This window comes from Anas platyrhynchos, chromosome 4 (assembly GCF_047663525.1).
Source record: "Anas platyrhynchos isolate ZD024472 breed Pekin duck chromosome 4, IASCAAS_PekinDuck_T2T, whole genome shotgun sequence".
Lineage (NCBI taxonomy): Eukaryota > Metazoa > Chordata > Aves > Anseriformes > Anatidae > Anas > Anas platyrhynchos.
Window position 1 is genome coordinate 10,954,414 of NC_092590.1, and position 15,856 is coordinate 10,970,269.

General features: G+C 42.7%; 1 protein-coding gene across 1 annotated transcript in view; it reads left to right on the forward strand.

The window, feature by feature from the left end:
* Positions 1 to 15,856, forward strand: part of TSPAN5 (tetraspanin 5) — a 74,861-nt gene that overhangs the window by 38,246 nt on the left and 20,759 nt on the right. The window contains exon 2 of the mRNA XM_027457262.3: positions 14,084 to 14,134. Within this exon, the coding sequence (XP_027313063.2) occupies positions 14,084 to 14,134 (51 nt within the window). The remainder of the gene's footprint in view (positions 1 to 14,083; positions 14,135 to 15,856) is intronic.

The following is a 15,856-nucleotide window of genomic DNA, read 5'->3' on the forward strand; positions in this document are numbered from 1 at the left end:
ATTAAAATGTGTTTGGAAACAGCAACTCTCCGAAGAAACTGCAGCCTCGGTCCTTGATGCATGTGGGTGACCATAAAAAGGAAACGCGACCAACAGAACCGCCGGTGCTTGTTTGTGCTCAATTCTCTTCTTAGGATCTACAGAAAAAATAAATTAGTCATAGGTGGAGGCTTGTTTTTGCTCATATCATTTAAAGTTGTTCCAAGCGTTGAGTTGCATGCGCTACTCTTATTTTGAAGGGAAATATGTTTACAATTTTTTGGCCTAATCCCCAGTTAGCGGGATTTAGCAGGCAGAATTTTAATAACGAAAAGGGTTACCAATTAATACCAAAAGATAATACTTCTGAATATTTCGTAAAGCATCCCGAAAGCTAAATGGAACGTGGGAATATGAAAGAGCTTTATTTTTAGTTCTGTTCTTCATTCAGCCAAGCATAAATTGATTAGATACTGCGCTCCTTGTCTTATAGTGTTTTTCTTCCATGTCAATTTTACCAGAACTGTAGCAGTAACTTCATAAGAGGGCTTGTCAGAGTTAATCATTTCAGCAGTAGAATAAAGCAGTGATATGTAATGAAATGTGTATTAAGTATTAAACGTTTTAGTGACTTCTATGGAAAAAAATAGTACACCTCTGAGGCCTTTTTTCTGACTTCTAAAATATATTAAAAGATCAGATTACCATCATCTGTTTATTTTTTATTTTTTGCTATAATGGCACCAATCTATTGCTCCTAATCCCTTTTTGTAGACACTGTGGGATTAGAAAGCCACACTATGCAATTTCACTGAAATGAGTGTTATTTTTTTTGGTAATTTGCTGTAACAATGTACTCTATTCACTCAGCAGTAATTCAAAACGAAGAATTCCCCTTACGAATTCATTGGACATTTCCTGATCCTTATTAATGACTGTCCAGGTTGCAGCCTGCATTTCGTGGGATGGATTTGAGCAATTGTGAGGAAATGTCACGCAGCACAGATAAACTCAGCTCCATTGACGGCGCTTGTTCAAAGAGTGGTCTCTGAGAAGTGGATCAGGGATAATTTGTCTTGATTAAAACATCGCTGGCTTTGAGCTAGTTCACATGCTTCTGGCAAAACTTGCTGCTGCCTAAATGGTGAGGTGATGGAGGACACGAGGTTGCTTGTGTATGAACATTTTTGGCACTTCTTTTTTTTTGGAGAAGGTGTTGGATCTCGGGGTGGAAGAATTTTACTTCAGGATTTTTTTTTTCCTATGCAAAACAAATAGCAGTAGCGTTGTTAAGTTAAAGATATTAAAAATAGCTGTCTTTCTACGATGGGAAAATTTATATAGAAGGACTTCCTCAGTGCCTGTTTTTAAAGGTGTGGGAGGGATAGATGAGGAACTACTGGTTAAGTTATCAAGCTTGATAACATGACAGTTTGCAGTTTCTAATCCAGGGTAAAAAATAACAAACAACAAAAAACCTAAAATCTGAAATTGTGACATCAGGATACTTTAAAAAAAGATTTTATAATTTCTAATTGATAAGAAGGACTACAGCAGCTGGGAGCCTCTGTGCTGGGGTCTCACCAGAGGTGTGGAGAAGTGGAAGCCCATCGTTTCTTGAGGAGCAGGCCCTGGTTCCTGGCATTTCAGAGGTCACTTGTTGGCCACAGACCACCTCCGTTTTAAAACCAGATCTTTTTCGGTGTTAACTTGAATTTCATTTTGCGTGCTGTGACAGGGCGTCGCGTTCGCTTCCACTCTGAAATGAGGTAGCGAGAACTCTACCTGGATGCTTATCGTGCAGCTTTCCATGCTCCGGGTGGTGAGAGTGTGCTAAGAATAGCAGTTGCTTACTGTAGTGCCAAGGGGACTTCTTCAGATGGGCAATTTTCAAGTTCACTGAGCACAGGAAAACAAACCAATTTGAGTTTAACTGCAGTATAAATATTAGAAAGGAGTCAGACCTACAAAAACACCCTTTAAAGAAAAAGGAAAAAAGGGAAGGGAGGGAAAATGCAAGTCCAAGGTACAGGATTTTTTTATATAGTTCCTGATTATATTTTCTCTTTTGGAGCCAGAAAAATATTCTGGTCAATATGAAAAAAAAAATATGATAACAAAAACATGCCATTTGTTTTTTTTTCCCATTTTTGTATTTACTAATATTGTGCATTAACTTACAAGACTGTACGGGAGAATACTGTACAGATTTTTAAGTGCGTGTATATATGAATGTGTACACATGTGGTAGGTTTGTTGCCTGTATTATTGCTATTCCTGTGTAATTCTGGGACAGCGGAGTGGCTGGGTACCCGGGAAGTCCTTGGTGACGGGATCTGGAAGAGTGAATTAAGTAGAAAGTCTATCCCCGAGCTTAAGCTGAGCTCTTAATTGTATTGTTTCTGTCAGGTGAGATTGACCCACAGAGCTGCTGTCGTGTTATCCTGGCACAAACTCCCAGTGCTTTCAGCCCTGACTTACGGAAAACTTGCATAGCAGTGTGGTGAATTAGTCAAAATACATTTTCTTTACTGTTTGTTCCAATGCATAGAACAAGCTATCTGGGAGCTTGGGGTCCTTGGTGTTTTGTTTTGTTTTGTTTTGTTTTTTTCCCACAGTTACTGCTGATTCACATGACAGAAGCAGGCAGATTACCAGGGCCCCTGCTTAAGTTGTTGTTACATTGATTGGTGAAGTTGTGTGTAGAAGGAAATCAATGTCTTTTATATATGAGTATATTCTTAGGACTCAAACCGGATCCAATTATTTTATATTTACTGGGAGGTGAGAATCGAGGAAATCCTTAAGCTGATGAAAAGAGTGAACTCTCTAAATGTAATTATTTTTGTTGTTGTTGTTGGTTTTTTTTTTTTTTTTGTTTGTTTTCTCCTCCAGGAAAGGTGAGACCTGCAAGATGCCTTAGTTTTGCAAGGAGGTAACCATTTAAAGAAAATTGGACTACTGCATTCTGTGAAAGAATGCAGAAATATAGGTAGCTATTCTGGGAGGTGAAACCCTTTAAGCTGCAAAACTGATTGCTTGTAGTGTAAAGTGGCAAAGCAGAAGATCTGGGAAGGGTGGTAAATGTTCCGATCAAAATTTGGCTTTCTGAAGAAAATATTTTTAAAGAGGAGATGCAGCAGGTGGCTTCAGATCCTGCTGCTCTATTTTTAGCTTACTGAGCCTGTGATACAAATGGGTGGCTTCAGAACAAAGAACAACTTACTGGTTTACCACTGTGTGTTTGTTTCCACTTCCCACTTTAACTACGTTTGTGTTAATAAGTAAGTTCTTCTAAGCCGGGTACCCGGGACTTCAGCAGTAACTGGGGGAGGTTTTTTAAAAGCTTCTAGCACTTCCCAGCTGCAATTACAGTCAGAAGGGAAAACCTGGAGGATAATGCCTTAGTTTAATGTGATCGTTGTATGCACTTTGCCTGGAGAACTAACGAAGCCAGATTTCTTCCACACTTTTTCCAACATCCAAAAAAAGAATCTATTTTTTTCCAAACATCTTTGGTTATGTTGTCTACCTCTAGGTTGATGCGGTGTCGTACGGGAACAGACAGTTGGCCCAGCCAGCAGCCAAACCCAATCTCTCTTAGTCACTGGAAGCGTTGCAGAGTGTGGGCTTGCTCCTTCTGCTGCTGCTTTCACAGCTCCAGCCTCCACATGGCCTCGCGTCTGGTCATGAGCTCTCTGTTTGTGCACAGACAGCGGTGGGGGAGCGCAGGGGGCTCGCTTCACCAAACGGGGCTTCAAAGTGCCCCCCTGGTGCATCCCGGGGGATGCTCGGCTTGCCTGGGGCTGTGCAGGAGAGGCACGAGTAGGAGCGAGGCAGCGAGAGACTGAACTGCTGGTGAGGAAAGCTAGGCCGCGGATCCCTTGTCCTGCATCGTTATACAAACATCATACGGATCGACTACAGTTCAGTCCAGGGGAAGAACCCCACTCCTGAATTTGGGGCGCATCCCTTACACACACAACTCATTTCCCCTTCTGCTCCGAGGCAAGAGTTGTTAGCGCTAATTACTGCATGAACTGGCGGCAGGGCCAAAAGCCATCGGTGACGTCTCTGTCCTCACGCACACTGCTCTCCTTTCTTCCCTTTTCGGTGCCCCCAGGGCGGCTGCTGTGGAGTACAGTAGCACGATTTGGTGCGTCAGGGTAGAGGGTCAGGCTGCACCCTGCACTTGCTTGTTCCTATTTGGCGGTGACCGAAATCAAGCAGAGGCCACGCGAGTGCAGCCAGGAGAGCGAGTCGGGGCCAAAACCACAGCTGCAATCCCCTGGGCCCCTTCCGTGCTCCCTGCCTGGACATGGGTCAGTGCTTTCCTTGCCAGGTGTCATGGGATCGATGTGAGATATGGATGGAGGTACGTCTAAATGACACACAGATTCCGACTAGGTTCAATCAGAGTGAAAAAGTCAAATTTGGAAAAGAGAAGAGCTGCCAGCACCAGGAGAGCTGGGGTTAGAGGAGTGGGGGGCACCCAAGTGGAACAGTCGCACAGGGGGCTGATGAGGACATGCTGCCTAATTTAAAAACAGACAAGTGAAAGAGAGAGAGTGGGGTTATCTTGTGAGCTTTTGTGTGTTTGCATTTAAATGTAGGCTCTCTGGGATGTCTCCTTAGCAGTGTGTAGGTTATTGCACAATTAACAAACCCGCAGTTTTACACAATCAGGTCCAGCTGCATCCTAATTGTCATGGGCCCATGTCCATATGTCTCGAGAGCCCGGGTTCATTTCTGCGTGCTGACGGGGCACAGCGGGGTCTCCTACAGGAGCTGTAAGGCACACGGTAACCTGAAGAGCTGGACGCTGCCGGTGCCAGCGTCGATGTGACATTTGAAAGAGGAGCCTGCAGGTATTTGGTGGACTGCAGCCACACCAGACGCTTTCAGTGGTGCTGGCCACTTTAGACCTATGTAGAGTTAGGACAATGAGGAAAATTTATAAAAAGCAATTATATTTTTTTCTGAGGATGTTTTTTTTTAAATATCATAAAATCTTGTTTTGCCGTTTTTCACATCCCATCACCTCGCTAGCTTGCAGACAGATGCTCAGAATCCCATGGCTGTTTTCTGTCATCCCTCCAGTGAACAAGTTTTCAGCTTAGAGCAGATATTTTCTGACTTCTGCAGCATACGACACTGTGTGTGGAGAGTTAAACTCCCTTCCATCTGCACGGCCCATATGCTCGGCCCTCCTACTGCTCCAGTTTGTTTGTGGTCACCTTTCTTCGCTACGAGGAGGACACGAGGTGCTGGGGAAGGGTTCTTGCTGACAGTTTGTCACCAGTTGTGCGTCGCCCAAGACCTTTTTTCCTCTTGCTCTTCCTCTGTGTAGCCCAACGCAGATTAATTGCAATGTTTGTGCCGCAGGGAAGGACCAAATTTGAAGGTCTCTTCCTGTCTCCTGATGTTTCGGTTCAAGTGAAGGAGTATCTAAAAATGTGAGCGGAAAAAACAACTGAACAAAAACTAAACCAAAACAAAAAGGAAAATAATTTATGTTCTGAAAGACTTTTTACTTCGTAGTGGATGAACTAGGATACAGACTAAGGGGGAAACTTCCCATTCTGAAGGGTTTTGAAATGGGAGAGAAACGCCTGAAATGGAAGAGGAAGCAAGCGGACTGTTCTGCGTTTTCTTGGGCATATTAGTCAAGACACAAATTGAGTTGTTTTTTAAAAGGCACAGGAAAAAGTTGTTTGATGTTGCTTTTCCTTGCTCAGTGACATTTTTGTTCTTTGCGTTTACTTCTTGAGAGTTTGGAAGTGGCTTCCAAATATATGTGCTCTTAAACAAAAGCAGGGCAGAAAGCTGGAGGAGCTATGTTAAGAGTGGTTTCCTCTCCAAATCCCTTTCTGGGAAAGCACGCTGCTGCCTTTCAGGTTGTCTCCTCTCCTGCTGCCTGTGCGTTTGTCACGGTTACTGGCTGGACAGTAAAACCAAAATCGTTGCCTTTGGGTAAAGCTGCAGTAACGTTTTTAAGATCCTAAGCTGTTTTTTTTTTTTCTCTGCAGTGTTAGGCTGGTGCTATTGTGCTGCAAAATGTTTATTTTCTCAGCCTGCTTGGCTTCAAATTGCAGAGCAGGCAGGGAGGTGTTGAGCTCCGGGTTAGCCGTGTAATGCTGCACGTGTTCTCCATTTGTGCTCAAGTTTTTATCCCAGCCCTACCTTTTATCCCTGCCTTCTTTATGCTGGTGTTTTTAGCTGGAATTAATTGTCTCTGGTTAACAGCTGAGGTACATCCTTTGCTCCTTCTATGAATATTAGGGGCAAGGAGTCTGCTGTTGGGGCACTCAGGAGGCCTTTGGAGCCCCTAACTCTGACAGAGGTCTGCTGTTTTTATTCAGTTTGTGCCCTAACACGTCATTGTCATGCCGTGTGCCCAAAGCAGCACTGTTCAACAAGGTCTCGTGGGACTCTTAAAGGCAGAGTTCCCCAGAGTCGTATTAACTTTGACCCAAATGAGCTGAGCACAGCAGCTTTTGCCTGGAAGGCTTGCATTGGGACCCCGTGGGTTGCAGAGGTCCCACTTGAGATTCTGCGTAGGACAAATGTTCCATGGGAAACTGATTTTCTGTGGCACCCAATGCTAAAAACAGGATGTTTTCTGTTAAAGCAGTGTCCAAACAAGCATGAAAACTTGCCCAGGATTCTTTTTTCCTATTAAGAAGCCGCTTTGTGCTCTGATACACCTTCTGCCTGGAAATCCTTCTGGGGCTGAGCAGGAAGCAAGGAAATCCGTTTCCCGTCTGTGCTCCATTTCCAACCATTTCCACTGTCCTCCTCACTAATGACTGTGCAGGTAAAGCTGGGATCAAACAAGCAGCAGCTTTGCTCTTACAGGTAAGGGTGAAAATGAGCTTGTCTGGTGGGCTCGTGCGCTCTGCACGCCGCCTCCACCGTGGAGGAGCGGTGGGCAAGGACTGACCGCAGGAGCACAGCTCTGCAGCAGTAGGGTCTTTGTAAGGCAGCATCGCTCCCTTTTTATAGCTTTGCTCCTAGCGAGCCATCTGTACGTACTACAGCTACGTTTCCACATCCCTCAAAGAGATTTTGTAATGCTTTTATTTTTTTTTTTTCCCTCCTGCTATGCCTCAACAGGAGGAATTGGCTATTAGCATTTGTGCAAGCTGGAAGGTCTTACAGGAGGCAAAGGCAATGCAGTCATCAGGAATCAGAGTTTGTGGAAATAACGTAGTTCAAAGTGACAATGAAATCAGGAATGAAAGATGGTACTTAACATATGAACCTTTTGTATGACCTAGAAGATACTGCTCATGCTGTTGGTTGGGTTGGTACCGTATGAGAACAGATCCTTTCACAGTAAGTTGGAAACCTTACAACATGGTTCTGTTTCTTCAACACATTTATTCAAACAAACGTAATGCCTCCAAATGAAATGAAATGGCCGTGATAGCACTGCATAGTCCCCAAAACAAGTCCCCAAAACAAGTCCAGCACGGGTGCCAGGAGCAGAACCTCCCCAGAGCGCCGCATTGCGTTAAGCAGCCCTGATTTGAAGGGGCACCTTGCAGAAGCCAAGAGCATTTTCCCTACATGTTTAGTCAAGCCCCCGATTCCTCTGTGGAGAACGATGAATAATAGAGGTGCTTTTGATGCTGTCTGGAAACAAGACAAAGGGTCAGCAGCCTGTTTCAGTTAGCCACGCAAGCTGTTTTACGGCTGCTTTTGTGCACTGCCAAACGGTGGAACTTTTGCCGAGGAATAAAACCTGCAGGTAAACAGCGCTGCGACCATTTGGTGCCTCCTGTTTGTTCCTCCGTGCTTCTGTTTGAAAAGAATTTGGAAGCACAAGTTTGTTTGCTCTACCCCCTGCCAAGTCATGTTATTGCAGAAATGACAGATTGATGTCTACTTCTGCAAATTTTACCTTCAGTGGAAGATAGAAAGCTATCTTGTAGTAGAAAAGTATCTAAAAAAAACCCTTTAATTTTGACATAAAGTAAAAATTTGACTTAAATTGATGAATAACCAAATACATCAAGGGCACATGGTGGTAGCTTCTAGATTTAGGAAGAAGCAGGTCCCTACAAGAGAAACTGCCAGGGTAGGTTACCTTCTCGTCTGGAACAGAATCTTTCATAGCCCTGGTCCACAGACCATCTGTGCCTCCAAAAGCTGCCCTGGGAGGCCTACACAACCATGCTTAATATCTAATCAGTAATTTCTAATTCTGGGCAGTTACAGTGTAATGGGAAATGTTGAGTGTAAAGGTAAATGTTGAGGGTTGACAGTGGCTAAAAACACTACCCGTTGGCTGTGTCCCTCCAGTGCATGGGCTACAGGGTTCAAAACCATAAAGAACTTCACAGCCCCTCGTGTATCTGCTCATCATAATTGTTCCTGGATATTGGAAGATAGCTTGGAAGCGAAGCCAGGGAAGAGGCCCGTGGCAAGGTGCACGCAGCAGTTTCTCAGTCTTCCCATGTAGGACCTGAGTTTGGAGAGTCTCGCTGCAACTTGGAAAGAGTTAAGTTTAGTTTATCTAGGCTTGAGGGGAGTTGTTATTCCAAAAGTTGGAGCGGGGGAAATTGAGTCTAATTCATCCTCCTTTTTTTTTTTTTTTTTCTGTTTTCCAGTATATCAATTTCTGTGGACAAGAGGAGAGGGACTTGAGTCTTTAGGGACTCTTGCTCCAAGCTGATTGGCAGTACTTACAATTGCACCACCAGAAAGCAATAAAATAAATACATAGAGCAACTGTAACACAAAGCAGATGTCTTGCTTTTGCAATTAAAGAACTGGAGAAGGCAATAAGAAAAATAATAGCAAATGTCTGCGCATTTGGGAGGGTGAAGTATATCTGGCTTACTTTTAAAACAAACAAAACGGAAAGCCCCATACTGGTGCAAATAATAAATACATTAACAGTTCCAGTACCTTGCACTGAAAAGTGGGGTCTCTACAAGCTTAATTCGTCATTAGAAAGCATCGTGGTAAGAGTTGTGCGAGATGGAGCAGACAGCTTTTCTCTCCGTGTTCTCAGGTCTGGTTTTCTACTTTGGGGGATTGTATAAAATCAGTTATGTCTCCGATACAGCTGAGCAAAAAATGTGTGAAAACTGGGATTTGTCTCTTCTCCATGTATGCGTTGGGAGGAAACAGGTATCACAGGGACAGTAATCTGTGAAATGTAGTTTAATGTATTTTTAAAAGCTGAACATAGAAAGGAATTTGACGTCTTTTAATCTATGTTCAGTCTATATCCGAACGCCGCTTTGAACCAAAATGGTAATTAGTCACCTACGCAGCATCTTCATTCACCAGCTGTAGTACATTGAGTTTTCTTGCTGGTAATGTCTCAAAGCAAACAAGAAATGGGCTTTAGGTGAGCACGTTCTTTGTAAGCATTACCATAAATATGTCAGCGTGTACGTACGTTTTGAGCAGTTTGCCTTTCCCATAGTCACGGTGTGTGTTTAGCCACCTGGAAATGAGATGCTGTACCTGTTCGTGTTGGGAATGGAAACGTTGCTGGAACTGGAGAAGAGGAAAAAAGGGGTTCAGTGGGGTTTTAGAGCTGTTTAGGAACTTGTCAGTGCTGCTTGTATATACGTGCAGGGCTCAGAAGCCCTGTGCTTCCCTGCTTATGTTTCAGGATTTGAATTATTACTCTCCGTGTTGTCCCGATCACTGCTGTGTTTGTCAGTAAGACGGTGCACCCTGCTTTCCCTCACTGTGCTGGCTTGAGCCATGCAGGAGGAGGTCCTGCTGTGTGGGTTGCTGCAGGATCCTGCAGGGAAGAGTCTCCGAACCGGCTGTAGGACCCTGAGTTTTCTCACTAATGCTGCACGCAGCTCTTGGGGCAGCTGGCAGGTCTACGTGCTGCCTCAACACGGGGCTTAAAAACATAATAATAATAATAAAAAACACTATTGTGAGGAAGTTCTGGTTCTGAACTTTCACAAGTTTGACGTGTTCCTGCTAGTGCGTGTGTAATGAGGTGGGGAAGGGAAATCTCAGGCAGCTGTGCCGTAGCGCTTCCCTGCTCAACTCTTCACCAACACGTTCACACACAGACCTACGCTGGTTTATGCACATGGCAGAGTAACAGACCTTTTTGCTGCTCGGTCTGCAGCTGTCGGGCTTTTGGTTGAAACCCGGTGCCAGGTTACTTAAGAATGTCAGCTGCAATGAAACGTTCGCTATACGAGGCACTGCCTGATGGCTCTGCTTAAGCTCATCTCCCTCTAAAATGGTATCGAGTATTTACATTGCTATTTACCTCAGCATCCTTTAGATGAAATGCCGTTCTGTATCCCTAGCAACTAAGAGTCATTTACTTCCATGCAGGCAAGACTGGGAATAAGATATATGCATCTTGAAACACTTATCCATCAATCCACTTCTGAAAACTGCACATAAACTCTGTAAGTAGGGCAACAGCACAAGTATTGCTACACTTTCTGCTCTTAAATACCCACGCTCCTTATAGAAGAGGAATCTAAACACATTTATTTGATGTTTACAGACTGAAAGCCTATGGCTCAAAAAGTACTATTGTGCAAGTTTTTTGTAACGCTGTAATACTCTGGAGGAATATTTTAATGTTCTCTTGCAAATTGCTGTTTATAAAAAAAAAAATCAAGGTTTTACAAGCTCTGTCCCAGATCCGGTGACCATTTACAGGCAGGCGAAATGGTCTTACTGGATGTCTGTGGAGAATTGAGGCCATCTTTGTCTGTATATATTGTTTAGTAGATAACGAGGCCAACTTCCACCTTTTTATTACTCATTGGAATAATTTAAAGGATGTGAATGAAATTTTCCAGACTTAACTGAGAAGATGTGGATACTTGTCATCCTCTCCTCACGTGCTTAGGATGCGAGGAAGTTTTCCTTCTGGTTGCAGGCAAGCAGAATAAGACCTTCTCGGAGCCATCTGCAGAAGGATTACAAGATAAGCAGGATATACATCCTGCTTTGCCTCTGCTTCTAACAGCAAAAATCCCCCTGCATTTTTGCTAAGCACTTTCTGCTTCTCTTAGGCTACACAAAAGTTTTTCCTAATTGTCAAGAGATGCCGGAGTTAATCCTGGGGAGAGGTCTCCTGGTGAACATCTCTCTCGTGCCAGATGGGATTACCAAGAGCATTCCTCGGAGCTTCACCCTACAGCAGGCTGGTTGTGCAGGGGTGGGCATTGCTTGGGAGCGATCCTAGGGGGTTAGGTCGGCAGCATGCCTAGCTCAGTATCTTGGTTTAAATGGTGCAAGTAGAGTTTGGTTAGGGAAGGAGGCATTCAAGCAACAAAGCATCAGTACAGTGATCTCTTCCTGCTTATTTTCTCCTGCTAATCGATGGTTTGAAAACTCTCTGAGCCAGAAGCTATGTCAAAGTCACTCTTTGTTAGCTGTGGATCCTCAATTAATTTATATAACCCTGTATTCTGGATGCCAGGAAGTGTTTGACTTGTACAGCATCCCGTTTCATGTTCCCATCCCAACCCTTTTCTTCTCCTAATGGGTCTTGACCATTGTTCCTTTTTCACCAGCTGCTCAAAAGGCAACTGGACAGAGATTTCTGTTTTGGAATATGAAGAGGACAGAGCAGCAAGTAAATCTGTGAGTCCTCTTGGAGAGTTTTCAAGAGAATCAATTTCCTGGGTTTTGTTAACAGGCTTGCCAGAAGCTTGACAATCTCAGTTTTTTTAGGTGCTTCAGCTTAGCATTGTACATTCTCCTCTCAGTTTACAGATTGAGTAACGAGATCAGTCTGGCTTGAGACCCATATAGTCTACTATAAGTTACCTTCAGCAACCTGTGAGGTAATACCTTATCCCTGTATCTCTCAACAGCTGCTGAAGAATAAGAACACTCAACTGGATTGAATTTAATAAAGCTGGTAGATCTGAGACAGACTTGCAGCTGATGTGTATGGCTGTTAAGTTACGTATGTGTGCACTGATCAAATTCTTTTTTATTTTTCTATGCTCACTCAGTTCAAAACTATGTTAAGCTCCTTGCAAAACATAGTGCTTTGTGTCTCTCTAGAAGTAAAAATTCTCTGCTTCCAAATGCATTTATGGATTTTTTTTTTAAATAACTTTTCTTTTACCCCACTCCCGTTCCTTCATCCTTGCTACTTTTGGCTGTGTAAGAGAGAAGGAAAGGAGCTTGATATGGCAAAAAAAAAAAAAAAAAAAAGAGAGAGAACTTAACTGCATTTGTCTGAAAGTGATTTGGAAACTTGTGCAGCTTAGTCTTGTCAAGTTTCAAATAAGAAGCCCAGTCAGAAGGATTATACACACTTCTGGCAAGCTGTGCGACCACAGAGAAAGAACAGTCCTGATGCAGGTAAGATAACCTTTTCCTGCTCACGTGGTGTACCGCAGGAGACTGTACTTTCTAATCCATTTTTTATATTTTATAGACAATTAAGGCTGCTGAAATTGCAGACTTCCTTGACCTGTTTTTCTATTCAAGAACATTTTCAATTCTCCTTGTCTTTAATACAGCCAAGCTTGTGACAGATCCCTTGCTGCCTTGTAGTATTGTTTAAATTTGCCATCGTGACTCTTCGAGTCAAAAAGGAGAGCGTCGCTCCAGTTAGCATAGATGTGCTTCTGGGTGAGCTGGCGGTGTGTAGCAGTGCTGGGCAGGCAGAGCACGCTTGCAGGAGATATCACAGAGATATGAGGGGTATTGGGGGACTTCAGAGTATTGCAGTGAGGATGTAATCCCCTTGATGCTGAGTTATGCTGTATGGAAATTCCTGTGGTATGGAAGCTAGAACTGCCACTTAAAGTTAGCGTAGATAACAAAGAAGGAATCTTACTTTGAAGCTGGTGAAATCACTTCTGGGAAAGCTTTTAAAGTTGATATTCCTGCCTCCTCCCACTTCTAAACAGAAAAACATTTCTGTCCTGTTTTACAAAGAAAAATCGTTAGGATACTTAGCTGTTTATGCAGATCTTAAGAGAAAACGTGCTACGTGCCAAAGTAAATCTGTACGCTGCGTTGTCCAGAAACCACAAGGAAAAACAAGTTTGATGTTCAAGCACCATTCAATTACATGCCCTGAAATTAGAGTGTGTGTAATTTTCTTTTTAGCTAGCACTTCGGTTTTAAAAACCAGGGATTAAAGTTGGACAGGTGGATGTTTAGAGATGTGCTTAGCCTCCCAGTATATGTTTTTTTCAGTACTTTGTATGATTGGTACCGTATCACGCCAAATATACAGTGGTGGTGTCAAGAGGTGGAGTCTGCCTTTTCTGCTTGTTTCACAGATGCTTTGTGTGGATTTTGTATGGAAATCCTGTAGTATGTGGAGGGCAAGGATACACTTAAATTATTTAGTGGACTGGAGAATACGGGGACGTAGCAAACCTAGATACTGCGCCCCTTTCCCTCATTGTTGGAAGGCATTTTCTTCTCTGAGTTTGCTACTTTTGAATCCCTTGGTGGAGAAAGGACGGTCTTTTATGCATTCCTTTATGAAATACAGAAACATTCAGTATGAAAAGGGTTAGTAAATGTTGGCTTTAGTTTTTAAAAATTCTTACTCTTTCAGACCTGTAAAGTCAATCCCCTCACCTCCCCCTTCCCTAAACCCTGTTATATTATGTTTAAACATCTTTCTATGTCTCTGGATAATATTGCTAAAACAGATAGTAAAAGTATATTGAGGCTCTCTTTTAATCCCCTTCTCTTAGTGAGTGGTCTGTGAGAGGTGTGAGGACTGTTGTTCTGTGCGTGTGGTGGATAATACAACAGCAAAATAACGTGTTGCTTGCTTGTGAAGTTTGCCTTGGGGCAGTCTGACAAGCCAAGAAGCCTTATTTGAGTGATGCTGTGAAAGTGACATTTATTGTATCTACTATTTGTATGTAGAACATCCCTGAATGAGCTGTGCAACCTTGAAAGTCCCCTCAGTTACTGGTTGAGTTGTAAAATAAATTAAAAAAAAACACACTGTATGCATATTTTAAAACTCTTGCTAAGCTCCCAAAGTCCTGATAAAATTGATTTTCCAACATAAAGGATGAGGTAATATGAATGTTTAAATAAATAAATCTATAAATTTGTAGTTCCTATTCTGATATTTTTTTATTTTTATTTTTCTCTTTAGTTCCTTGGCATAGCATTTCTTGGCATTGGATTGTGGGCATGGAATGAAAAGGTAAGTTGAATGTGGCATCAGACTCACCTTATTTTTTTCTGGTGAAATACTGGAATAGCAGTATGCTGCACGTTTTGTGTGTCCACACAGTTTCTCCTGAAACAAAATCAAGCTTCTCTGTCAAATAAAACCTTGGCTTGGCTCACCTAAAGGAAGATCCTTGGCATTTTTCCTGAGAACGCTTTGGCAAGGAATCATGGCTGACACTTGCACATAAAATAACCATTGCAACCCATGCACGCTCCAGCGGCAGCACAGGCGCTGGATCACTCTGCTGAAGGCGGTGTTGGCAGCACGGCCCTGCTGCACGTGGCCCCGGGAAGGGAGAGGGAGCCTGCGCCTCTCAGGGGGCAGCTTCTTGAAAGCGAGCCTCTCCAGCCTCGTTGCTGAACGTAGCAGGCTAGCTGCTGCTCCTCTTAAGGAACAGAAAACCAAACCTGAGACAAAACAATTGGTTTTCCTTGTGCAAATGAAGTTGTCCACTGGCTTTCTGTTTCGAGGCTGTAAAATCAACTTGGAAATGAGAAGAAGGGGAAATAAGGGTGGGGAGAGAGAACCCACTTGTGAACCAGAGCCTAATTTTTACCTTGCTTGCTGCAGAACTTGGGAAGAAGATAAAATATCAAAGCGTAATATACAAAACAAGTCAGTATGTACTGGGTTACTGAATGAAGAGCTTGGCCATAATATATCAGCTGAAATTAAAGCCAGGAGTTTCCTTTTCTTCTTCGTTTAAAAAGCCAAGTTGAAAATAATGAGACATGGTTGATAGCAATGGTACTATGATATTTAGTTACATAATGTTTTTCTTTTCTGATGGAAAACAAAGTAAGTTCCAAAGTGATGTTCACTTCAGGCATAACTGGTGCTTGCAGCAGAACAAAACAACACATTGGAAACATTGGAGTTTTGCCACTTAAACGCAGGACAAATTTTGCTGATTCAGAAGTGAGTTATTGACTTAAAATCTAATTGCTCTGTGAATGTGCCTTGGTTACTGATAATTACAAATAGTATTCCTCAGGGCTAGTAATAGGGTATTAACTAACTTGCACTGTATACACCCATATATGCAAGTTTGTGTTTGTATATATAATGTGTTTGTATGTGTATACATGTGTATTTACCTACTATATGATGCTCATGTTGGATGGCTTGAATAGGCTTGGAAAAAGAGTGCTGTCACTCAGCAAAATGTAAAAACATGTTTAATTTAATTCTCTGAGCATACTCACAGAGCTTATGATGCTGATGTTTAAGCCTCAGAGAAGTACTTTGTTTCAGAGTGGCTTCCCAGGCAAGTTTTTGATGTTTTTATATCGTTCCAGTGGTAACACAAATGATTCCTGTTTAGAATAAATGAGCATGTAAAGAGAAATGAGCTATAGTCTAGTTTGTGTAGTCTAAAATACACCACCCCTACAGCTTGAGGTTGTTTGAGCAGAAAGATGGCTTGTTAGGTTTTACATATCTTCTGTATGCGAAAACGCCTCCACTTCCAAGTAAAAATGCTTTGGGTTCATAATTGTTAATAACCAGAAGCCAAAGCTCATGTTTTTACTTGAGATCTGGACATCTGTTATCGTGCCATCTTAAACACTCAGTAGTCAGATCCTGCAAGAGGGAAGAAATGTCATGTTGTTTTTAAGACAAGCAAATAAAACCTATTGCAGTTTAATAGGCATCAGCTCAGGCTCCATATGCGGTAGGTTTTCATGTATA